This window comes from Entelurus aequoreus, linkage group LG04 (genome assembly GCF_033978785.1).
Source record: "Entelurus aequoreus isolate RoL-2023_Sb linkage group LG04, RoL_Eaeq_v1.1, whole genome shotgun sequence".
In the NCBI taxonomy this organism is placed as follows: Eukaryota; Metazoa; Chordata; class Actinopteri; order Syngnathiformes; family Syngnathidae; genus Entelurus; species Entelurus aequoreus.
This window is the reverse complement of record NC_084734.1, coordinates 85696542-85723195: the sequence shown is the minus strand read 5'-3', so window position 1 is coordinate 85723195 and position 26654 is coordinate 85696542. Positions and strand designations below refer to the sequence as shown.

General features: G+C 38.5%; 1 protein-coding gene across 1 annotated transcript in view; it reads left to right on the top strand.

Moving 5' to 3' along the window:
- The window catches only part of LOC133649113 (C-terminal binding protein 1), a 43558-nt gene extending 23125 nt beyond the window's left edge, over positions 1–20433 (top strand). The window contains 7 exon segments of the mRNA XM_062045911.1: positions 5969–6175; positions 8847–9061; positions 10445–10544; positions 10547–10570; positions 10649–10780; positions 16143–16260; positions 17640–20433. Coding sequence (XP_061901895.1) covers positions 5969–6175; positions 8847–9061; positions 10445–10544; positions 10547–10570; positions 10649–10780; positions 16143–16260; positions 17640–17826 — 983 coding nt within the window. The 3' untranslated portion in view covers positions 17827–20433.
- The last annotated feature ends 6221 nt before the right edge of the window (positions 20434–26654 follow it).

Sequence of the window (26654 nt, the reverse complement as noted above, 5' to 3'; positions counted from 1 at the left end):
GCTACTGTCATAACATTTTCTTTCCAATTCATTAATTAGGCAACTAATTTGAAACTGGTGTGGGTGGCTCTATATATACTAGCCCACTGCAGACACATGCAGAAATCAACAAGGAATCGAAAAGTATTAAATCTGTGACAAAAATAATATCCGCTCTGTCTAAACGATACCGTTTGATCAGCTGCTCGTCATCAAAAAAAAAAAAAACATTGTTCCGTTCCCTGAACGTTCGCGCACGTCTCTCTCGCCTCAGTGCCATCCCCTGCTGGCAACTCCTAACCACTTAAGACACCTCTGAAGGTCTCTTAAATATCGTGGGGAGTAGGAGTGATTCTTAGACTTAAGAACGTTGATAAAAAGCTTTTATTCTTAAGTTTGAGAGTAGGACTAAATTTCGCAAATTCTCAGGACTTAAGTGTAAAATGGCACTCTAAGAAGCTTGATAAGTACGGCCCCAGATCTTGATCCTACTTGGTGCAAATAAGGTTGTCTCGATACCATTATTTTGGTATCGGTACCAAAATGTATTTAGCTACTTTTTGATACCATTCTAAATAAACGGGACCACAAAAAAAATGGCATTATTGGCTTTATTATAACAAAAAATCTTACGGTACATTAAACATATGTTTGTTATTGCAATCGAAGAACAATTTTGTCCTTAAATAAAATAGTGAACATGCTAGACATCTTATCTTTTAGTAGTAAGTAAGCAAACAAAGGCTCCTAACTTGTCTGCTGACGTATGGAGTAACATATTGTGTATTTTCTATTCTATTATTTTGTCAAAATGATAAAGGACAAGCTGTAAAAATGGATTATTAATCTACTTTTTCATTTACTGTTAATATCTGGTTATTTTCCGTTTCAACATTTTCCAGCTACACTTGTGTTAAAATGTAATAATCACTTATTCTTCTGTTTGAATACTTTACATTAGTTTTGGATGATTCCACAAATGTAGGTATCTAACCGATACAAAGTAGTTACAGGATCATACATTGGTCATAATTTAAGTTCTCATGTTTCCAGGGACGTATTTCCTGAGTTTATGAATATAATATAAATATAAAAGAAAAAAGATTTTGTGACGATAAAAAATATCGATTTAATCATAGTAGTATCGACTAGATACGCTCTTGTACTTGGTATCATTACAGTGGATCTCAGGTGTAGAGCCACCCATGGCATTTGTTTACATTGTGACGCCGGTGAGCTGTTGTATCCTCCTATGGTTTGTAGTGAAGCATGTTTAGTTATTCCTCATCCTGCAGGTATGATACTTGTAAAAAACTTACTTTATTTGTCGCCACGGAGGCGAGCATTAGTGATTCAGAAGAAGCTAAAACACTGCAGATTGCGGATGGACATTAGCCGCTAACTAGCTAGCAACGTTTTTAAGCACCTCTTCCTGTGGGCGTTGCAGTGTTATAACTTCACCTTTGTCGTTATTTTTTACGCCAAAATGCGTCCGTTCTCCCTTTTCTGTCTACACACTGTCTGCTTGTAAGTACTCCGTGATTGTGCGCTGCCGAACATGCTCCTCTGCTCGTAAAACCAGCAATGTCACGACGACGCGCCGTCATGCCTGTAAAAAAAAATAATATGGCGAACCGGTACTTTTCAAACAGAGTAGAGCACCGTTTTTGATTCATTGGTACTGCGGTACTATACTAGTACCAGTATACTGTACAACCCTAGTGCACATGATGGTGATGTCAATCTGAAGTGGCCTAGGGGTCAGATTCATGTCTATGCGTAGTGGGTGGAGTCTAGTGGCGAAAACGGCACCTCGCCATCAACTATCAAACTATCCTTACTTCGCTATAGCTGATCGGATCGTTTTCAAAACCTAACAGGCATAACTTCCTTTCCATGTGCTCCGATCTTCCCAAAATTTTTGATGGCGGGTCAGAGTATTGGGTAAGATGCAACTACGTCACTGCAGTGGCACCAATATCGCCCCCTTGTAGTGGAAAATTATACCAGTCCCAACTTCCTTTTACATGCTCTTATCTTTCTGAATTTTTGAATGGTGGGTTGGGGTGTCGGGTGGGACGCAACTGCATGACTACTGCGGCGCCTTTATCGTGGAAAATTATAACGGTCATAACTACCTTTCACATGCTTAGCTAGGCTTTTCGGAGAATTTTGATGGCGAATTGGTATATTGATTGAGATGCGACTGCATCGCTGCAATGGTGCCATTATTGCCTCGTTGTGTTGAAAAATTACAACAGTCATAACTTCCTTCCACATGCTTCGATCAACCCGAAATTTTTATTTGTATTGAGAGGGATGCAATCGCGTCACTGCAGTGGCACCAACAGCCCCCTTTGTGGTGGAATACTATAACAGTCATACCTTCTTTCCACATGTTCCAATTTTTCTGAATTTTTTAATTTTTTTTATAGTTTGTGTTGGTGTTAGGTGGGACGCAACTGCATGATTACTGCGCAGAGTTGCGTATAAAAAGAGTACGGCCAGCTAAACAGGCGCCATGACTGCTTCCAAGGAAGTATGATCAGCTGTGTCCGGATGCATGCAATTGCTGTCATCTTGACAATAGTTTTTCTGACAAAATAAACTAAAATAATATGCCTATATATAGTTCTAAACATACTCCAGCTCATGAACTTGCAATAAAACATGATTTTATTTCCTGAAAGTATAATTTTGCAGCCGTATATGACATACTTTGCTGCTACATTCCTGCAGTTTTTTGACCAGCAGGCACTCTAATACGCACCTGACTGATTGATTGAAACTTTTATTAGTAGATTGCACAGTTCAGTACATATTCCGTACAATTGACACACCCGAATAAGTTTTTCAACTTGTTTAAGTCGGGGTCCACTTAAATCGATTCATGGTACAGATATATGCTATCATCATAATACAGTCATCACACAAGATAATCATCAATGTATATACATTGAATTATTTACATTATTTACAATCCGGGGTGTGGGATGTGGAGGGGGGGATAGGTTTGGTTGATATCAGCATTTCAGTCATCAACAATTGCATCATCAGTGAAATGGACATTGAAACATTGAAACAGCACAATAAACGCAAAAGAATACACAGAACGACCAAAAAAAACAAACGTATTACCCTCTAGGGCTGCAACTAACGATTAATTTGATAATCGATTAATCTGTCGATTATTACTTCGATTAATCGATTAATAATCGAATAGCAGAGACAAACTACATTTCTATCATATCCAGTATTTTATTGAAAAAAAACAGCATACTGGCACCATACTTATTTTGATTGTTTCTCAGCTGTTTGTAAATGTTGCAGTTCATAAATAAAGGTTTATTAAAAAAAATAAAATATATATATATATATATTTTTTTAAATAAAAAAAACCCCCAAAAAACTGCGCATAGCATAGATCCAACGAATCGATGACTAAATAGGTTTACTAAAAGGGCAACTATTTTAAGAATCGATTTTAATAATCGATTTTAATCGATTTAATCGATTAGTTGTTGCAGCCCTATTACCCTCATTTTGCCAACATCTTCATTAGCTTTGGACCAACAATCAGGCAAATTGTGACGTTTGTGTAAAATATGTCATGGAGTGGCTGCCTCCAATGTATTTGTAATCACTGTATGTATCACTCATTATGTCTTATTCTAACTTTTCTTTTGTAACATGCTGAGTGAATAAGTGTACTTTTGTGGTTGTTTCCCCATATTTCTGCACAGTAACTCAGATATGGTAACACTGGTGAGCAGTAGAAAATATAAAGTGATTTTTGGTCCAGAACATATTTTGCTTTATTCAGTATTGACATATTCCTTGCCACTTTATTTTGTATATTTTTTTATGAGATTTCCTGGTCATTTTCTCATCTATTATTACACCTAAAATTTGGTTTATTTTACTCATTCAATGTCCGTCTATTTGTTTTTGTGTTTGCCTTTCTCTTCTGTCTGCTGGTACCAAATTGCATTATATTAGTTTTACTGGAATTCAAAGAGTCTGTTTTTGTCAAACCATCTCTTAAATGCATAACTGTTTTATTATTATTTGTATTAGCTTCTGTGTGTTCTCTCCTGAACAAAACATGGACGTTGTGTCGTGTGTTTACCTCGCACATGACGTCGTAATCAGTGGTTTTCCAGTAATGATGGCGAATCTTCACCTCCATTACTTGTTTTCTTCCCGGGTTGTGCGGAAAGCGTTGTAAAAGCTTTCCACAATTCTTGCGGGGGAAGAAGCCCCACGTTGAACAACAGGGAATTTATACACGTCAAAAAACTAACGAGGAAGCGCCGCAAACATAGCATTAGCTCAAAGTTAGTTGCAGTCATGGGGCCCTGTAGTCACGTAAGTGCCTTTTGACCAGTCATTGAGGAGATCACCTGAAACCAAGGTGGCCACAGTCTATATACACAACTCTGCAACTGTGTCGCCTTTTTTGCCTCCTTGTGGTGGAAACTTTTAACAGTCATCACTTCCGAAAACATTCTACAATTTTCCTGAAATTTTTGATGATTGGTCGGGGTGTTGGGTGGAATGCAACTGCATGGCTAATGCGGTGTTAATATTGCCCCCTTGGGGTGGAATTTTATAAAAGTCATAACTTTATTATACATGCTCAGATTTTCCTGACGTTTTTTTGTACGTTTTTATTTAAGATACATTGCAAAAACAAAACGTTCACACTTGCACAATTCAACATGTCCGAAAAGTAGTGGGAAGAAACCGCATGTGTTTTAACAAGGTGACACTTACAATGAAGTATTCATGTGTTTATATTTTTTCATTCAAGAATTTAGTCTTCATGTGTCACTTTTTTCTAACAAGTAGAGAAAAGAATAAAGACTTAAGCAATAAGTATTAGAAATTTAAAGAACTTACAGGAAATAAATAGAAACACATTGGTGAAAAAAATCTGGCAAAGGTATTATAACTAAATGCTGAATGTGTATTAATAATAATAATGGATTAGATTTATATAGCGCTTTTTGATACACTAAACACCCAAAGCGCACACAGAAAAGTGAGAACCCATCATTCATTCACTCCACATTCACACATTGGTGGTGGTAACATACATTTGTAGCCATAACTGCCCTAGGGTAGACTGATGGAAGCGTGGTTGCCAGTTTGCGCCTACGGCCCCTCCGACCACCACCAAACATTTATACACCAGTGGGACCAAGGGTGAAGTGTCTTGCCCAAGGACACAAAAGCAGTGACTTAAGCAATAACCAATTGATAAGAAATAATAAAGGACATTGCTTGAATGGACAATTTGCAGCTGTTTGGCGGCTACTCAGAGGTTGCCTGCGTTTGAACGAGCTGCAAGCATTACCCTGTTCTTCATTCCTTTTATTTTGCGAGACAGCAGTGACAGCCTAAACAGCAGTAATCTTATTCAGCCTGAATGGCAGTTTTTACAAAGTTTAAATTCTAATTGTGACAAATGTAGAGATTTATTTTTTAAATCTGTTCTCTTAGACTACTATCGGTAACATATGCTAGCAGTTGGGTGTGTAATTTTGAGCACCTTTTAGTATTGTTGAAACTAGCATACACGCTTCTGATGTTGAAAAGTAAATTAATAATGTATTGTTCGGTTTTGTTTTTGCATGCAGAAAAATAAATTCTTGCAAAAATTGAAAAATAATTGTGTCCTGATCTATGTGGGGATTGTAGTGTTGTTGCACTAAATTGTTGATGGCTTTGAACCATCAAGACTGCACAATCTTTGTCTCATTTTTTTAATGTCTTTCACAACAAATACTTTGGCATTCTCCGGTTTATTGTTTCCCCTGCTTTCTTAAGTCTCCTGATTTTTGTTTTGCGATATTATTTTGGGGTTTCGTCAGATGCTCAATCATGGAGACGTCTGACCCTTTCAACTTGTGAACTTATTAATACATCCTCTTTTGAAAAAGTCAATGAATTAACCATGCTTAATTTTTCCTGCCTATCTGTGCAGGCATTGCTGTCTGTAACGTTCCAGCATCCTCAGTGGAGGAGACAGCCGACACCTCGCTATGTTTGATCCTCAACCTGTACAGGCGAGTCACCTGGATGCACCAGGCTCTCAGGGAGGGAACCCGTGCCTCCAGTGTAGAACAGATCCGAGAGGTGGCTGGTGGTGCTGCTCGCATACGAGGAGAGACGCTGGGCATCATTGGTCTTGGTAAATCGCCAACTTTGTTAATTTGGGTCGCAGTTTTATTTATCGTCTAAAAATGCATGAATTGATCATATTCTGCGTGGCCCTGCTTAGATGCTGCAGTGTATTGTTAGCCACATGGAACTGTATGGCACATTTTGTATCAAAAGAAAGATCACTCTTTATTAATATATGCCTTTCCGTTGCACTTAAAGGCCTACTGAAACCCACTACTACCGACCACGCAGTCTGATAGTTTATATATCAATGATGAAATCTTAACATTGCAACACATGCCAATACGGCCGGGTTAACTTGTAAAGTGACATTTTAAATTTCCCGCTAAACTTCCGGTTGAAAACATTTATGTATGATGACGTATGCGCGTGACGTCAATCGTTGAAACGGAAGTATGCGGACACATTGAATCCTATACAAAAAGCTCTGTTTTCATCTCAAAATTCCACAGTACTCTGGACATCTGTGTTGGTGAATCTTTTGCAATTTGTTTAATGAACAAGGAAGACTGCAAAGAAGAAAGTTGTAGGTGGGATCGGTGTATTAGCGGCGGACTACAGCATCACAACCAGGAGGACTTTGAGATGGATAGCAGACGTGCTAGCCGCCGAACTCACCTTAACTTCCTCCGTCTCCGGGCCGCCGACCGCATCTGTGATCGGGTGAAGTCCTTTGTCGCACCGTCGATCGCTGTAACGCAGGTGAGCACGGGTGTTGATGAGCAGATGAGGGCTGGCTGGCGTAGGTGGATAGCTAATGTTTTTAGCATAGCTCTGTGAGGTCCGGTTGCTAAGTTAGCTTCAATGGCGTCGTTAGCAACAGAATTGTTAAGCTTCGCCAAGCTGGAAAGCATTAACCGTGTATTTACAGGTCCATGGTTTAATAGTATGGTTGATTTTCTGTCTATCCGTCCAGTCAGGGGTTTATTTATTTTGTTTCTATATGCAGTTAAGCATGATGCTATCACGTTAGCTCTGTAGCTAAAGAGCTTCGCCGATGTATTGTAGTGGAAATAAAAGTCACTGTGAATGTCCATTTCGCGTTCTTGACTCTCATTTTCAAGAGGATATAGTATCCGAGGTGGTTTGAAATACAAATCCGTGATCCACAATAGAAAAAGGAGAGAGTGTGGAATCCAATGAGCCAGCTTGTACCTAAGTTACGGTCAGAGCGAAAAAAAATATGTCCTTCACTCTAACGTTCCTCATCCACGAATCTTTCATCCTCGCTCAAATTAATGGGGTAATCGTCACTTTCTCGGTCTGAATCGCTCTCGCTGCATTAAAAACAATGGGGAAATGTGAGGAGCCTTTCAACCTTTGACGTCACGCTACTTCCGGTACAAGCAAGGCTTTTTTTATCAGTGACCAAAAGTTGCAAGTTTATCGTCGATGTTCTCTACTAAATCCTTTCAGCAAAAATATGGCAATATCGCGAAATGATCAAGTATGACACATAGAATGGATCTGCTATCCCCGTTTAAATAAAAAAAATTCATTTCAGTAGGCCTTTAATGACCTTATTTTTCAATCAATCAAATTTTATTTAAAAAGAGCTTTTCATGCATAAGATAAATGCATCACAAAGTACTTTACAGACTTTTTAAAATTATTATTATTTTTTTATTTCAGGCAATGACATAAAAAAGTACAAAGTTGACAACACATAATATAAATTAATATATTGCAAAAGGTAATGTACAGTATGTTATGCATGATTGTCCAGTTTTGCCTGAAAGGGAGTGGGAAGAAGATAATTTATTTAATCCCACCCCCAGTTCTCCATTCAGTGATTATTCACATGAGTTTCACTCTTACTTTGTTCAAGGATTATAATACAGATGTTGTATCATAGTGGCATTACCACAGGTAACCATAATTACACTGTAACAATAATTTGTATCAACAATGTAGGAATAATGAATATACCAACATTGGTAATAGACAAAATGCCAACAATGGTAATGGACAACATAGCAATAATAGTAATAGACAACATAGCAATAATGGTAAGGAAACATTGAGAACATGTTAACACTTTGAGACAGAGTACAACAGCAGGTCAAATTAAAGACCCTCAGACTTAAAAACAATACCCCTATGACCCACATCCCACTTAATCACACACACACGCGCAAATTAATGCATGGCAGAGTACAGAGGAGCTATGTGAAGAAACACTATCACAGGAGCCGTCTGCACTAGGTCACTAGACCGCGGCCACCAGGATGCTGACACAAAGTGCCATGGCATGGCATATAACCCCTGATGCAGAGGGCTCCCTCTTAGGAACGCTGGAAAGTAAAGCTAATAAAACATGTAAAATAGTAAGAACAATGACTTGGGATAAAGGATAGAATACAAGTAACATATAATGAAGATAAAACAATGTATACAGTAAATATACAATAAATGAATAGAACTAAATGAAATCTTGCACAACTAATAAGATAAAAAGAAAAGTACGAATGACTTCAATAAAATTAATAAATATTAAGTAAAAGCCAAATAAAAATGGTGGGTCTTAAGCCTGTTCTTAACATCATGAATGTTCTCTGCAGCCTTGAGGTCCTCCGGCAAACTGTTCCATAGACGGGGGCTATGATAGTAGAAAGATGCCATCCCGTGACTTTGTGTCCTGACTTTTGGAATAACTAATAATTATTGTGGCCTTTTAGGGCGCGTTGGACAAGCAGTGGCTCTGCGAGCCAAAGCTTTCGGATTTGGCGTCTTCTTCTATGACCCCTATTTGCCTGATGGCGTGGAGCGCTCCCTGGGACTGCAACGCATGACCACCCTCCAGGACCTGCTTATCCACTCAGACTGTGTATCCCTGCACTGCAGCCTCAACGAGCACAACCACCACCTCATCAACGACTTCACCATCAAACAGGTGACTTTCATAATAGTATTTTCATAGTACCGTACTCATTTTAGCCTTACTTTGAATCTGGATCCGGTGTTAAGTAATTATGCTCCCTGAATAGAGTAAGTGTTGGAGATATTGGCTTGTTCAGGTGGACTTGTTTGTAGGGGTGGGGGAATTTTTTAACTTCCTGCTACTCAAGAGAGATACTGATAACATATTTATAGCTACTATTTTTCTAGATTTAGATTTCACTTTAGTTTGTGCAACACCTTTATTTGCGGCCGACTTTTGGGGCAGCTTCTTGAGCAGTGCCGTGTCTTCATAGGCTTTCAAAACACTGTCGTAGCGATGCAGACATTTCAGGTGACTGACATAGTTTGATGTGTTATATGAAGCTCAAAATTGTTTTCTTTCCGTGTGGAAATTTTGCAAATAGCATGTAAAATTTTCCTTTGAAATCATGGAAAAGTCCCACTCAATCGACTCCATGTTTGTCAACAAGTTTGGGAAGTTTACAACAGGCATTTACAGCACTTAAGCGAGAAGGAGCGCTTGATTTGTTCACCCTATCACACCTACAGCACATTAAGGCTAATCTTGCTTCATTGGAGCTTTGTCATTTTTTTTTCATTGGAGCTATTTTTTTTAATCTTATCAGATTTATGGGTATGAGATTTTTTTTTTTATGTTATACGGAATTACCTGTCCGATATTTATTGTGCATCTCTACTCCCTAGTTGTGCATCACAGGCAGTTCCTTTATAATTAAACTATGTGGAAATAATGAACTTGTAAAAGCACAACCTGGCACGTGCAAGAACATTTGCAGGGTAATTTCATCCACATCTGACAACATTTGACTGGGTCTTTCATAAAACTGTTCATAAAAAAACATTTGGTTAAGTCATTGTGCAGTTTGATAAGTGAGATGATGCGATGGTGATGCTTTTTACTTCAATTGTTCTGATTAGTTAGGCTGGTAGAAATTTTAAACCTATTTTTGTGCTTGAAGGAGGATGTCTCTAACCAACATAATGTCAGTAAAATGAGCAGCCAGAAGTTTAGAGCCCAATATTTTCCTCCACAATAAATCCACCTCTTTTAGTGTGGGTTCTTGAAGCTTTTATTGAGAAGAAATACATGCAAGTCAGCTGTAAATTGCTAGTTATTCCTTTCCAAGCAGCATAAGAAGGGAAATACATTTTAAAATCAACAAATGATTGAAAGATCTGCTAAGGTAGACACATCGTGTTTGTTTTCTTGTTAGGGTACAATATAAAGTACTTACTGGCCTAATGCGTACACTTGTTTACATAATATTATTATAGTAATATTGTACTCATTACATCTTTGTGCACAAAAGCAAACTCTTATTTGACTGAACCATTGCTAAAATCCCTAACCTAGATGCGCCAGGGAGCTTTCCTGGTAAACACATCAAGAGGCGGTCTGGTTGACGAGAAAGCACTGGCTCAGGCCCTGAAGGAGGGTCGAATACGAGGGGCTGCTTTGACGTTCATGAGACCGAACCTTCAGTAACCCAGGCCCTCATAAAGCCTCAGAGATTGTATTTACACATCACTTCCCTTCAAACAAATCCTACTGTCCTTGGCAGTTTTTCAACAGGCCCACTGAAGGATGCCCCCAACCTGATCTGTACGCCACATACTTCCTGGTACAGCGAACAGGCCTCAGTAGAGGCTCGGGAGGAGGCAGCCAGGGAAGTGCGCCGTGCCATCACTGGTAAGTAAGGATGTCGCACTAACTTCATTAACTTAGTCGAAGTCATCGATGATGTATATTTAAATTTACGAGCATAAAAGAAAAATGCCACGAGTGGTGCCCCAATGGATCAGCCACAGATCAGCAGCTAATAGTGTAGGTATGTCCATACACAATGTGTACCCTAAGTTACTATCACCTCCATCGCGGCAAATTAACTAAATTTTTTATAATTATCATTCTCACTGGGGGACCGGAGAACGCCCGAGCAAGAGAGCTTCAGGCAACAAGAAGCCATGCAAACCGCTATGTAGGCTTGAAAATAACAAACGAATGATGCTTAGTTCACTTTAACAACAGTGTAGAAAGTAAACACTATGAACAGGAAATACACTAACACACTACATAAGGCATACATGTAAGGGTAGGGTGGATCGATCCACATATCGGTAGTGTCAATACCAAGGATAGTAGCAGTATATGATTGATACTAAAGGAATTACCGGTATATATTTTTATTGTTTCCCAAAAAAAATGGTGTTATTGTTTACCAATTCAGGAAATGTGTCCCTGGACACAGGAGATCTTTGAGGGCAAAAACCAAATGATTTAAATGAGTAGTTAAATAGTAGTTATTGTGTACAACTGGCTTTATTATTACTGAAATAAATGTGAGCAATGAAACATATTAAGGAACTGGTTTGAATATCGTGTTGATATTATTACACTGCCATCCTGTTTTTATTTGATTTTTTCCTGAATATCATTTTGGTTAAAAATTAAAAAACAAATCATTCAGTGATCTTAAATATTTTAAAGTAAAAAGTAATAAAGTACCGGTATTATTATTGTTATGGCCAGGCCAGGAATTTCACGGTGGCCATGACTCTCGTTGCCCCTGTTTGGCCGTGTGCCCCTCAAAAAAGGATATACACCACAGCCGTAGCGCTGTGACGAACGCATCTCTTTCACTCGGTGTGATTTTCATGTCGTTAGGGCTTCTTTGACCAGTGATGGGTTTATTTCTGCCTTGTATGAACCGCCGGAGTCCCACACGCAGCACAGTGCCAAACACAAGTTAAATCCAACACACGCAGCAGTCTGTACCCCAGATTTCCACTGGATGCAGAACGGCTGCTGAACAAAACTGCCACGGGACAGCACCGCCATCCACAGTTAAGCAATCCCCACCGCCATTCTGTTGTGGCTTCATCGTGCAGCGAAATAGCACAGACTTTTACGAGATCTAGTGAATCCAGAATTTTGCAGTATAGTGAACCACAGTTTATTCTGTTCGTCCAGAGGAGCAGAAGCAAATAAACTCTGTCCTGCCCTTGATAACTGAATATTTTATTTTGAAAATGAACCTGAGAATTGATTTTGGGTTTGTGCATGACTTGCTGTCCAACACGAGCAGATTTAAACTAAATTGAACAGATTTGTTGCGACGTACAGAAAAAAATAGAAGCTTTGCATGTATTTAGCGCTAGAATGCAGAACGTCAACAGTATGTCGGTGACGTTCCGCATGCAGTGGACACTCGCATGGAGCGCGCACACACACAGCAGCGCATACCAACAGGAGGGAGAGAGATGAGAGCGAGAGGATTTTACCATTTTATACAAGACGAGTGACAGCAGGAAAAAGATTAATATTTGGACACATGTTAAAGTGTTGACTTCGGAAAGGCAGAGTGTACACTTTGTAAATTACTAAATAATATCGAGCAGGCTCTGCAAACAACCTGCACACACAGGCATATGCAAACAAATCATCCAACAGTGAGAGAAGTCCAGCAAAGGACTCTGTTAACTGCCAATGTGTCAACTCCTGCAACTGTTGCTCTAATGTCTGTAGCATCAGCCAGTATATCAATAGGACAGCCACCTAGTAGACTTGCATCCCAGAGCTCTGTGAGCCAGTTCATGCAGAAGGCTATGACCCCAGCAAAACAAGACTGAATTGATGAGAAATTGATCTTTTTTTTTAATAATACCTTCATGTATCCAGTATGTTATGTTAAGTTGATTAATAAAGCCATATACAGTCGTGCTCATAAGTTTACATACCCTGGGAAAATGTATGATTTCTTGGCCATTCTTCAGAGAATATGAATGATAACACAAAAACCTTTTTTCCACTCATGCTTAATGGTTGTGTGAAGCTATTTATTGGCAAACAACTGTGTTTACGCTTTTTAAATCAAAATGACACAAGAAAGTACCCAAATGACCCGGATCAAAAGTTTACATACCCCAGTGACTTTGATATGATAACATGCACAAAAATTGACACAAACAGGTTTGAATGGCTAATCAAGGTTCCAATCCTCACCTGTGACCTGTTTGTTTGTAATTAATGTGTGTGTATAAAAGGTCAGTGAGTTTCTGGGCTTCTGACAGACCATTGCATCTTTCATCCAGTGCTGCACAGATGTTTCTGGATTCTGAGTCATGGGAAAGGCAAAATAATTGTCAAAGGATCTGCGAGAAAAGGTAATTGAACGGCATAAAACAGGATAGGAGTATAAAAAGATATCCAAAGAATTGAGAATGCCAATCGGCAGTGTTCAAACGCTGATTAAGAAGTAGAAAATGAGGGATTCAGATAGACCAGCAAAGATTTCAGCCACAACTGCCAGGAAAATTGTTTGAGATGCAAAAAAAATCCACAAATAACTTCAGCTGAAATACAGGACTCTCTGAAAAATTGTGGTGTGGCTGTTTCAAGATGCACAATAAGGAGGCACTTGAAAAAAAATGGGATGTATTGTCGAGTCGCCAGAAGAAAGCCATTTCTGTGCTAATGTCACAAAGTATCCCGCTTACATTACGCCAAACAGCACAGAGACAAGCCTCAAAACTTGTGGAACAAAGTAATTTGGAGTTATGGCTTTCTTCTGGCGACTCGACCATGCATCCCATTTTTCTTCAAGTGCCTTCTTATTGTGCATCTTGAAACAGCCACACCACAATTTTTCAGAGAGTCCTGTATTTCAGCTGAAGTTATTTGTGGATTTTTCTTTGCATCTCGAACAATTTTCCTTGCAGTTGTGGCTGAAATCTTTGCTGGTCTACCTGAATCCCTCATTTTCCACTTCTTAATCAGCGTTTGAACACTACTGATTGGCATTTCCAATTCCTTTGATATCTTTTTATACCCCTTTCCTGTTTTATGCAGTTCAATTACCTTTTCTCGCAGATCCTTTGACAATTATTTTGCCTTCCCCATGACTCAGAATCCAGAAACATCTGTGCAGCACTGGATGAAAGATGCAATGGTCTGTCAGAAGCCCAGAAACTCACTGACCTTTTATACACACACATTAATTGCAAACAAACATGTCACAGGTGAGGATTGGAACCTTGATTAGCCATTCAAACCTGTTTGTGTCAACTTTTGTGCATGTTATCAGATCAAAGTCACTGGGGTATGTAAACTTTTGATCAGGGTCATTTTGGTACTTTCTCTTGTCATTTTGATTTAAAAAGAGTAAACAGTTGTTTGCCAGTACATAGCTTCACACAACCATTAAGCTTGAGTGGAAGAAAGGTTTTTGTGTTATCATTCATATTCTCTGAAGAATGGCCAAGAAATCACAAATTCTCCCAGGATATGTAAACTTATGAGCACAACTGTAAATACTATACATATGTTATATTTTATTTTGTTTTACCTTAGTTATTAATTTTACACATAATTTGGTAATAAATCTGAGAAGCCAAAAGAGACGGAATTCGCTTCACTGGCGACAATGTGCGTTTTTTGCAGTTTTCTCTATCCCACTCGACCATGCTAGTTTCACGTGAATAAAAACCGCAAAGAAAACCTGGCCGTGGAAGATCCTGGCCGTGCACTAAATAATATGAAGTCCCAACATGTTATCGTCATTTAGGGCAAAATAGATTATTAAGAAATAAACAAATCTGTGAAATAAACAGCTTCATTTATTTAATTGAAAGTGATGCATGCTAAAAATGTCATCATCCTTAACCTTTAAGCTAAATTTTTTATGACCGTGGACTTAAAATCATTGTTTTATTTGATGGCCTTCCTGCCCTGACATTTGACTTTTGTGCCCTCCAAAAGGTTGACGACACCAAAGGCAAAGTGGCCTTGTCCTGAAAATGACGAAATTCCAGGCCTGGTTAACGCCCATACTGACCCTGTAACTCACTACATTGAATCGATACCCAACTTTTTAGTATGACCCACTACTAGTTTACTTCCCAAAAACTAGTCTTAGTAAAAACCTCAACATGGTGCTCTGTAAACTGTGCACACATGAAATTGATTGTCAGTACATTTCCGCTGTAATACACAAGCACTTAAAAAGCGGCATTAGGGGGCGAGTTTCCAAGATGGCAAATGAAGTGACATTTCTCTTAGAAATTTACTTTTGTATCCCAATTCTAACAACAATCATTATAAGTTTCTAGACACAAAAAAATGTTGGTGTGCTTTTAGGGAACTCATTTGTAAAAACAGTTAGTTGAACCACTACACTAAAAAGCAGTTGGATACAAAAATAAATAAAAAATGATCGATCGATTAATCGTTTTTTATGAAAAAATTGTTTGGTGCAGCCTTACTGGACGCTCTAACCAAAAAGCACATGAGATTCTACCACACGCAGTATAATCACTCACTCACCCTTGACGACCCCTAGGAAAAGCTGAAAAAAATACAGTTGACTTTAGCCGTCTGCCGTGCAATGAGTCAGTACAAAGAATGCCCAAATTTGGTGTTTGCAGCAGTCGGTCATAATTCCACAGTTGTTTTTAAATGTAATCCTCTCAAGGTGTGTGATTCCTTATTTAGAAATGTGGGGACTCCTGTGCTAATATTTTCTTGTCCAGTACTGTCTAATTTGCGTCTACAATAAATGTTACGCTAGTCTACTTGTCTTGCAGGGAAGCTTATATCTACATGGTTCACTTTTATCTCGACATGACAATAGGATCTCTGTCTCTGTGGACATCCCAGTCTGAACGTAGACATGTTCATTGTCCGCTTTCATTGAAGGTTTTTAATGACAGGACTGGAGTGTGCTTTATTTATAAAAGGCCTATAGTCCGAGATTGTCTGCATGATGAGTGTTTCACGTAGTTGTTAATCACCACCTGTGGGTCCATATGTGACATTGGAACATCTTTAAGTTTGTCCCATACCAAAATTATTCCTTTACACATTTCTGAATGTGTAAAAGAGTGCCTGCTATTAGAAAGAATCAAGCCATCAGGATGAAAGCACTAGCTTGTGCAGTATTACCGGTAGTTTGCCTCAATGTCTTGAGTAAAGCACATGCTTAACAATGGGTGTGCAAACCGTCCTGTATCCTGTTCGAAATGTAGCCTTTGTAAATGTCCTTGTTCTGTTCTAGGGCGTATCCCAGACAGCCTGAAGAACTGTGTGAATAAAGAGTATCTGATGGCAGCGTCTCAGTGGCCCAGCATGGAGGCTGCCACCGTTCACCCGGAACTTAATGGAGCAACCTACAGGTGAGAAGGAACGGGCAGGGATCAATTAACAAGCATGGTGCAAGAATTTCAAACGGGTGCTTGCGTTAGTAACTTTGCTATCCAATGATATTCTCATACAGAGTTCTACACAGGGCAGTCCTGCAAACTGCAAGCACCCCGATAACATATTGCTAAACTACCGTATTTTTCGGACTATAAGACGCACTTAAAATCCATTAATTTTCTCAAAACTCGACAGTGCGCCTAATGTACGGAATAATTTTGGTTGTGCTTACCGACCTCGAAGCTATTTTATTTGGTACGTAATGAAATAAGTGTGACCAGTAGATGGCAGTCACACATAAGATATATGTGTAGACTGCAATATAACTCAAGTAAACAACACCAAAATTGTATATGGTCCATTGAAAATATAGAATATTACACACGGCGCTCAAAAATCTATCAAAATGTTTTAGTACGACTTTGGTAAGCGATGAAGCCGCATTGCTTGATGGATTGTACTGTGCTTCAACATACCAGTATTATGGTGTGTGTATAGTGTAAGACATATTATCTGGCGTTTGGTTTCGCAATATTATGCAAAAGCAACTTTTCTTACCTTTTGGTACCTGCTGATTTGTATTTGGGATCTGCATAAGTCCTGAAAATGTGCGCGCGTCCGCCTTTGTAGTCCGCGCCGACACCGTAGTCGATAAGCTTCTTCTTTTTCTCTATCTTCTTATGTGACGTGACTTTCATCCTCCGCTGTTGCCATTTCTAATATAAAGTAGTGTAAAGTTCTTACTTATATCTGTCAGTAAACTTGCCATGAAAGTGCTAAAACATACCGGTGTAGTGAGTTTACATTATTCACCCAAGGAACTTTAGTTATTAGAGTTCCGGCCGGACGGTTTTTCACGGGACACATTTCTGGCGTTATTGCGCTTGTGAGCCACGAATGAGGCTCCATCTTTTGAGACTTCTTCCTCTCCCGTCCTTGCACACTACACCGCTACAACAAAGATGACGGAGAAAATATGCTGCCGAAGGTGAGCCACGTAAATAAGACCGCCCACAAAACGGCACATCCTGAAGCGACTGTAAGAAAGCGGCTTGAAGATGATCTGTAAAACATAATCTATGCAACATTTTGACCAAAGAACCACCATTACATGTTATGTAGACCACAAGGAAGTGTTTTACATTTAGAAAAAATAAAAATAATATGACTCCTTTTAATGCGCCCTATAATCCAGTGCACCTTTTGTATGAAAATAGACCTGACTAGACCCCATCATCGGCAGTGCGCCTTATAATCCGGTGCGCCCTATGGTCCGAAAAATACGGTACAACATTTGCATCGGTCATTGTCAGTCATCATTATCATCTTTGTATGTATCCAATCTATGTTCCAGATTTCCTCAAAGTCTGATCAATGTTGCCGCAGTAGGGGGTCTCCCGGGAGCCGGCTCAGGGGTTGAAAGCCTGGTTTCGGCAAACCTGGCTCACGGCATCGCCCCGGTCTCTCACCCACCACACGCCCCCTCCCCGGGGCAGCCAACTAAGGCCGAAGCCGACAGAGACATCCCCTCCGACCAATAGCCTTTCTCCCCCGACCACCACCACCACACACCAGCCCTAGCCCCTCCCCTTGCTGCCGCCAGCACATTCCTGTCACCTCTGGAAAAACCGGGCTCCACACCCATGCTCCCAGCATCACTCCACCCACTGTACCAATACGCCCTGATGCGGATCCACATGGTCTCATGTGACCAGCTCAGGACACACCCAGTCACATCCATCCTCATTTCATCCTCCCCACCCGCCTCTCACACCCCAACGTCAGCAATAACTTTGTTCTCAAGGATTCGATGATCGGAGTGGTGTTTTTTCCATAGTTGGCTGTTGTTTCAATGGAAAGTTGATCAGTCGTGACTCTAGGTGTTAATGTTTGTAAAGAAAAAAAAACATTTTTGACATCAAGATTTTCCAGTTGGTCGCATCCTCTGACTGACCAGTAGAGGTGCTCAGGCAGAAAGTCGCCCTTTTGTCCACAAAAGGCTCTTGTTACTGCTTTCTTCTTGTCTTTTTTTCCCCCCCTTCTCCTCCCATCCGACATCTACATCCAATCACGAAATGCCTCACCTAGAGCCCAGTTTGGCCCTCAGCGCTTTGAACTCTTCAGCTCGTTATTCGTTACTCCCAGCTTCAGTAGTCAGTGATTGAATCCTCCGTCGCTACTTGTCCATAGACCCGCCTTGCTTATGGGCATGAATTTCTGTCTCATGCCTAAAGCTACAGAGCCAATAGGCAATCGCGCAGCATGGCCAGCAGAGGGCGCCGTCTGACTGCTCAATTTCAGCCCAATAGAACAACTGTAGTTGAGTGCAGCAATGACCACCCCAAAAGCGATCAAACCAGGCAGACCATCCCAACTCCCACTCTCTCACTGCCATGCCCCCCCTCCCCCCACCCACACACACATGCTCATCAACCCAGTATGCATTCTTCCTTTAAACGTGAGGCGACAGTAGAGTTTAGATCCTCAGAAGGAGTCAGGGGGGACGTTATTCTTGCATGCTGGCTTTGTTAACAACAGTGGTGTCTGTGTGCGAGTGTGTGTGTGTGTGTGTGAATGTGTGTTTGCAGGTGTGTGTCTGTGTGTGTCCTTTCACCCTGTTTATAACCAGCGGATTTTTTTCCAAAGGAATAGTCCCTCGGAGTAACTCTTGAACGCTGTCCCTCCGGTGTCAATGAAACACCTTTCTAGTACCTCAGTAACAGATATTGAATGTACCGTGCATACCCTTTTATTTTTTGTACAGATTTTCTAGATTCTTCTTACTGTTCTTTACCAGAAGGGTTGTGATATTGTAGCAGTAATAAGATTAAAAAAAACAAAAAACCCTCCCCCATCATGAAATAAACGGACAAATAGGTTGTCTCTCCATAAGTTACTAAATACTCAGGCTTCGAAACCAATGCTTGTCTTTATGCCTTCACCCCGCCTCCTTTCATCCTCCGTCTTACTGGCTAAAGATAATTGGGGAATAAGGAAAGGTGGTTCTTGCGCTCTGCTCTTTGACTAGAACATTTATAAAGGAGGCTTTTTTTGTTGTTTGTTTTTGAGGCCCTTTTATCATTGCCCTGCTGCTCTGTTTGTAGTGCATGTGCTATTTGTTTTAAACACAAATAACCTTACAAATTAGTGGCTGCTTTTCCCTCTGCTGAGTGCTTCTTTTTTTTTTTTTTTTTTTTTTTGTAGCCCCTGTTGACATTTATGTTGTGGTCAGTTTCCAGTAATGTGCAGTTTTGCCCTTCATCCCCTGCAATCCCACCCCCTTCAGAGTCTAACAGTGACTTTTGGAGCATGTGATGCTTGGCTCCTCTTGTCATGTGATGAGTATATATTTTTAAGAATAACCCTTCGCCCTCCCGTTCCTCCTGCTTTCTCTCGCTTTCCTATAGTTCCGTTAATGAGTAATCTTACATTTTTTGCTGTTGATGCTGATTATATATATTTTTTCATTTCAGCCGTGCACTGTCATGTATACCAGTTAGTTTTAATGTAGATGTGGATTTTTTTTTAATTTTATGGACATATGCTGTCTGTGTTCTACATGTTGTACTAAAAATATAGATAAGAGATCACCCCCCTCCCCCCCCCCAGGCCTTACTGTCCTCCCCCTGTAGCCGTTGTAGAAAGTCGCCAACGAACCACTCACTGCCTTAACACAGTTGACCACAACAGGTGACCAGTAGAAACCAACTAGCCAAAAAACACGACAAAACTCCACACTCCTGCAGCAGGCTGAATTCTACAAGTGAAAAGTAATATAATCAGTCGTTAAGAGGATAGAATGGTGATGTCATGGGAAAAAAGTACTTTTTTGAGAAGATGACCCTGTATTCTTGGATCATTAAAACACCTAAAATAATATCGCAACCTAACCGAACACAAATTTGACTCGCATAGTATTTCAACTTTATTCTCAGTACCATTTTCTTTCCCAGCTCTGAATATTCCTTCATAGAACATCACCTTTGCAGCAAATGTGACCCGGTGTCAACAGTTTTTATTTTTGGATCCAACCTAAGACACGCCATTTTCGCCCTGTTAAGTCGGGCCAGCTAGTGTTTGTTCACATGCTAAGAAGATAAGCACAGTGTTTGTGTGAGCGTGTGTGTGTGTGTGTGTGTGTGTGTGTGCATACGTGTGTGGTCACAAAGCTCCAGCTGATATTTCACTCTTGGGTGTGAAAAAAATGCACCTGCCAACACCGCCACCCCTCCTGCTACTACTTCTTCTACTACCGGGGGCTTACGAAGGGTCTTTCAGTCTGCTGACAGAGCCCCCAAAGGGCTGGAGTGGGGGGTTGGGTATCACAGCAGATACTGGTGTCATCTGTCAAAACGAAAAAAGAGAATTGGTCACTTTTTCTCTCTCAGGGTTCAAATGCACACACATATCCTTTAGCAGTTGTCCTCCCTCCGAATGTGTTTTTAGAAGTCGCTAACCTCTTCTCTGGTTCCACAACTTTTGCATCTCTCTTGATTTCCCTTTGGCACTGACGTCTAACCATCTTAACAAACAAGGAGTGAATGAATGAATGTGTAAGTGTGACTCTGTGTGTGTGTGTGATAAGATTGGGAAATGTATTTTTACAACATGTTTTTCCCCTTCTCCCTCTCACCCTCATTTGTGAACCAATTTTCACCAGACTGCAAAAACAACAACAAAAAACACAAAAAAGGAAAAAAAAAACATCTCTGTAACTAGGCTCTTAAGCTTTATTTTTTGTTTTGTTTACTTTTTTTTTTATTAGAAACAATCATGTTTGTGATGGTAACTTCCAATGGTAAACTCCACACCATATTTTAATAAAATCTTAAAAATTAAACCCTTTTGTTTACATGTTTAACTTCCTAAATGCTCCATTAGACCCTGTTGTGTACACAAGCTTTATACCTCATTACATCCAAACAGTCTGAGACTGATTGCCGGTGTGCAATCCCACTGATTACACCGCGCCGCTTTAGGACCTGGATTTGAGTTTACAGAGCTCTCGCCGTAAACAAAATTGTTTACCGCGGTTTGTCGGTTCTTTTATAGAGCGTCAGGGGGAACCGCGGTGCCAAGGCGCTTGGGGTGCACACGGGAAAGGGGCTTTTGTGTGCACCCGCAGGCGAGGAGTGAGTGGGGGGGATTATCGGGCCTAAAATTGCAAACACATGCACGTAACTGGGCCTGCTTTTTAAATGACAGTGGACTAAAAGCAGTCACATGAGGAAGCTGCTAGCTATATGTTGACACCCAAAGTAGTATCAGATGTATTTGTTTCAGGCAAGTTTGACAAGTTACAACATATCTGAAGAGTAATGAAAATATTCTTTATACACATGTTATACCATAAACCAGGGGCCATATCGCAATTATGTTTGCTCTCAGAGGGCCACTTTTACAGTGAATGATATTATTACACATTTGCCTATGCATTTGATGATTTGTTTTTTTATGTACAATGCAAAAAAAAATTGTAGATTTTACAGTAAAAAACTGACAAGTCAGTCGCAAAAATTTTACCGTAAAATGTAGTTTTTTTCGGCATGTTACTGTAAATGGAAAAAACTACCACTGTTTTTCATGGTACAAAACTGGCAGGTCAGTTGATAGAATTTTACGGTAAAACTTTTTTTTTTTTTACTGTAAAATTCTGGCAACTTGTCTGACGGATTTTACCGTAAAACCGACAACTCTAGCTTTTACCGTGCACTATTGTGAATAGCAAAACAGTACCACCGTTTTTTTTACAGTAAAAAACTGGCAGCTCAGTTGCCAGCATTTTATGGTCAAAAAACACGGGTACTGTTTTTTCCGTAAAATGTCGTTTTTTTCAGCATGTTACTGTAAGTGGGAAAAAACGGTACCACTGTTTTTAACGGCTCAGTTGATAGAATTTTACTGTAAAATTTACAGTGTTTTTTACTGTAAATATAAAACTGCATTTTTACAGTAAAATTCTGGCAACTTAGCTGCCAGTTTTGTACCGTGAAAAACAGTGGTATTGTTTTTTCCCTAAAATGTTTTTTTTTTCAGCATGTTACTGTAAATGAAAAAAAAAACAGTACCACTGTTTTTCACAGTACAAAATGGGCAGCTCAGTTTATTGGATTTTACAGAAACATGTACAGTGTTTTTTACTGTAAATATAAAACTGCATTTTTACAGTAACATTCTGGCAACTTAGCTGCCAGTTTTGTACTATGAAAAAACAGTGGTACTGTTTTTGTAAAGTGTTTTTTACAAATAAAATGTATGATTTATTTTTTTCCAGCATGTTACTGTAAATGGAAAAAAACAGTACGACTGTTTTTCACTGTACAAAAATGGCAGCTCAGTCGATAGAATTTTACTGTAAAATGTACAGTGTTTTTTTTATTACTGTAAATATAAAACTGCATTTTTTCAGTAAAATTCTGGCAACTTAGCTGCCGGATTTCACCGTAAAAAAAACAGTGGTATTGTTTTTACTGTGTACTATTGTGAATAGCAAAACAGTACCACCGTTTTGTTTACAGTAAAAAAAACTGGCAGCTCATTTGCCAGCATTTTATGGTCAAAAAACATTGGTACTGTTTTTTCTGTAAAATTTAGTGGTTTTTTTTATCATGTTAATTTAAATGGAAAAAACGGTACCACTGTTTTTCACGGTACAAAATTGGCAGCTCAGTTGATAGAATTTTACTGTAAAATTTACAGTGTTTTTTTACTGTAAAAAAACCCCTGCATTTTTACCGTTAAATTCTGGCAACTTAGCTGCCAGTTTTGTACCGTGAAAAACAGTGGTATTGTTTTTTTCCGTAAAATTTAGGTTTTTTCAGCATGTTACTGTAAATGGAAAAAAAAACGCTGCTACTGTTTTTCACGGTACAAAACGGGCAGCTCAGTTTATTGGATTTTACTGAAAAATGTACAGTGTTTTTTACTGTAAATGTAAAACTGCATTTTTACAATCAAATTCTGGCAAATTAGCTGCCGTATTTTACCGTAAAAACGATAACTGTAGATTTTACCGTGTACTAGTAAATAGCAAAACAGTACCACTGTTTTTTTACAGTAAAAAAATGGCAGCTCAGTTGCCAGCGTTTTATGGTCAAAAAACGCTGGTACTGTTTTTTCCGTAAAATTGAGTGTTTTTCAGCATGTTACTGTAAATGGAGAAAAAAAACAGTACCACTGTTTTTCACGATACAAAACGGGTAGCTCAGTTTATTGGATTTTACTGAAAAATGTACAGTGTTTTTGACTGTAAATGTAAAACTGCATTTTTACAGTAACATTCTGGCAACTTAGCTGCCAGTTTTGTACCGTGAAAAACAGTGGTATTGTTTTTTTCCGTAAAATTGAGGTTTTTTCAGCATGTTACTGTAAATGGAAAAAAAACGCTACTACTGTTTTTCACGGTACAAAACGGGCAGCTCAGTTTATTGGATTTTACTGAAAAATTTACAGTGTTTTTTACTGTAAATATAAAACTGCATTTTTACAGTAAAATTCTGGCAAATTAGCTGCCGGATTTTACCGTAAAAACGATAACTGTAGATTTTACCGTGTACTATTGTAAATAGCAAAACAGTACCACTGTTTTTTTTACAGTAAAAAAATGGCAGCTCAGTTGCCAGCGTTTTATGGTCAAAAAACGTGAGTACTGTTTTTTCCGTAAAATTGAGGGTTTTTCAGCATGTTACTGTAAATGAAAAAAAAAACAGTACCACTGTTTTTCACGATACAAAACGGGTAGCTCAGTTTATTGGATTTTACTGAAAAATGTACAGTGTTTTTGACTGTAAATATAAAACTGCATTTTTACAGTAAAATTCTGGCAACTTAGCTGCCAGTTTTGTACCGTGAAAAACAGTGGTATTGTTTTTTTCCGTAAACATTTTTTTTCCCAGCATGTTACTGTAAATGGGAGAAAAAAAAACAGTACCACTGTTTTTCACGATACAAAACGGGTAGCTCAGTTTATTGGATTTTACTGAAAAATGTACAGTGTTTTTTACTGTAAATGTAAAACTGCATTTTTACAGTAAAATTCTGGCAAATTAGCTGCCGTATTTTACCGTAAAACCGACAACTGTAGATTTTACCGTGTACTACTGTGAATAGCAAAACAGTACCACCGTTTTGTTTTTTTTACAGTAACTGTAGATTTTACCATGTACTATTGTAAATAGCAAAACAGTACCACTGTTTTTTTACAGTAAAAAAATGGCAGCTCAGTTGCCAGCGTTTTATGGTCAAAAAACGCAGGTACTGTTTTTTCCGTAAAATTTAGTGTTTTTCCGCATGTTACTGTTAATGAAAAAAAAAAACAGTACCACTGTTTTTCACGATACAAAACGGGCAGCTCAGTTTATTGGATTTTACTGAAAAATGTACAGTGTTTTTGACTGTAAATATAAAACTGCATTTTTACAGTAAAATTCTGGCAACTTAGCTGCCAGTTTTGTACCGTGAAAAACAGTGGTATTGTTTTTTTCCGTAAAATTTAGTTTTTTTCAGCAGGTTACTGTAAATGAAAAAAAAAACAGTACCACTGTTTTTCACGGTACAAAACGGGTAGCTCAGTTTATTGGATTTTACTGAAACATATACAGTGTTTTTTACTGTAAATATAAAACTGCATTTTTACAGTTAAATTCTGGCAAATTAGCTGATTAACCGTTTTTTTACATTAAAAAACTGGCAGCTCATTTGCCAGCATTTTAGGGTCAAAAAACAGTGGTACTGTTTTTTCATGTACAGTAAAATCACAGTAAATTTCATAAAGTCGCTGTAAAATCTATCAATAAAATTTGACAATTTGATGAATAACTTGCTTTGAAATCGTAAGTCAAGCAGATGAAAAGTATTTATTTCGAGTTTAACAAAAAACATTGTTCGAATGTATGATCATATAATGTTGAAAAAATATGCGATTGCATTGAGTACATGTATTTTTTAGTAAGAAAATATAAAGTACTTTAATGACGCATATTATCTCCCGGCTTTCAAGGGCCAAATGAAATTACATGGCGGGCCAGATCTGGCCCCCGGGCCTTGAGTTTGACACCTGTGCATCTCATAAACACTAAAGACAACCAGCACGGATGTTGCTGTAATTTGCACGCCAGGCCAGTAGTTGGCGATGTCACATAAGGTCGCACGGCGCATGCGCACTAATCTCTTGTATCTACTCTATCGTCTACTGCAGGGGTCACCAACCTTTTTGAAACCAAGAGCTACTTCTTGGGTAGTGATTAATGCGAAGGGCTACCAGTTTGATACACACTTAAATATATTGCCAGAAATAGCCAATTTGCTCAATTTACCTTTAACTCTATGTTATTATTAATAATTAATTATATTTACACTTAATTGAACGGTTTAAAAGAGGAGAAAACACACAAAAAAAATGACAATTACATTTTGAAACATAGTTTATCTTCAATTTCGACTATTTAAAGTTCAAAATTCAACCGAAAAAAAGAAGAGAAAAACTAGCTCATTCGAATCTTTTTGAAAAAATTTAAAAAATAATTTATGGAACATCATTAGTAATTTTTCCTGATTAAGATTAATTTTAGAATTTTGATGACATGTTTTAAATTGGTTAAAATCCAATCTACACTTTGTTAGAATATATAACAAATTGGACCAAGCTATATTTCTAACAAAGACAAATCATTATTTCTTCTAGATTTTCCAGAACAAAATTTTTAAAAGAAATTCAAAAGACTTTGAAATAAGATTTAAATTTGATTCTACAGATTTTCTGGATTTGCCAGAATAATTTTTTTGAATTTTAATCATAAGTTTGAAGAAATATTTCACAAATATTCTTTGTCGAAAAAACAAAAGCTAAAATGAAAAATTAAATTAAAATGTATTTATTATTCTTTACAATAAAAAAAATAAATTTACTTGAACATTGATTTAAATTGTCAGGAAAGAAGAGGAAGGAATATAACAGGTAAAAAGGTATATGTGTTTAAAAATCCTAAAATCATTTTTAAGGTTGTATTTTTTCTCTAAAATTGTCTTTCTGAAAGTTATAAGAAGCAAAGTAAAAAAATTAATGAATTTATTTAAACAAAAGAAGACCAAGTCTTTAAAATATTTTCTTAGATTTTCAAATTCTATTTGAGTTTTGTCTCTCTTAGAATGAAAAATGTCGGGCAAAGCGAGACCAGCTTGCTAGTAAATAAATACAACTTAAAAAATAGAGGCAGCTCACTGGTAAGTGCTGCTATTTGAGCTATTTTTAGAACAGGCCAGCGGGCTACTCATCTGGTCCTTACGGGCTACCTGGTGCCCGCGGGCACCGCGTTGGTGACCCCTGGTCTACTGTAATGAAAGACTTGGTAAGTAACGCTACGAGTCGAGG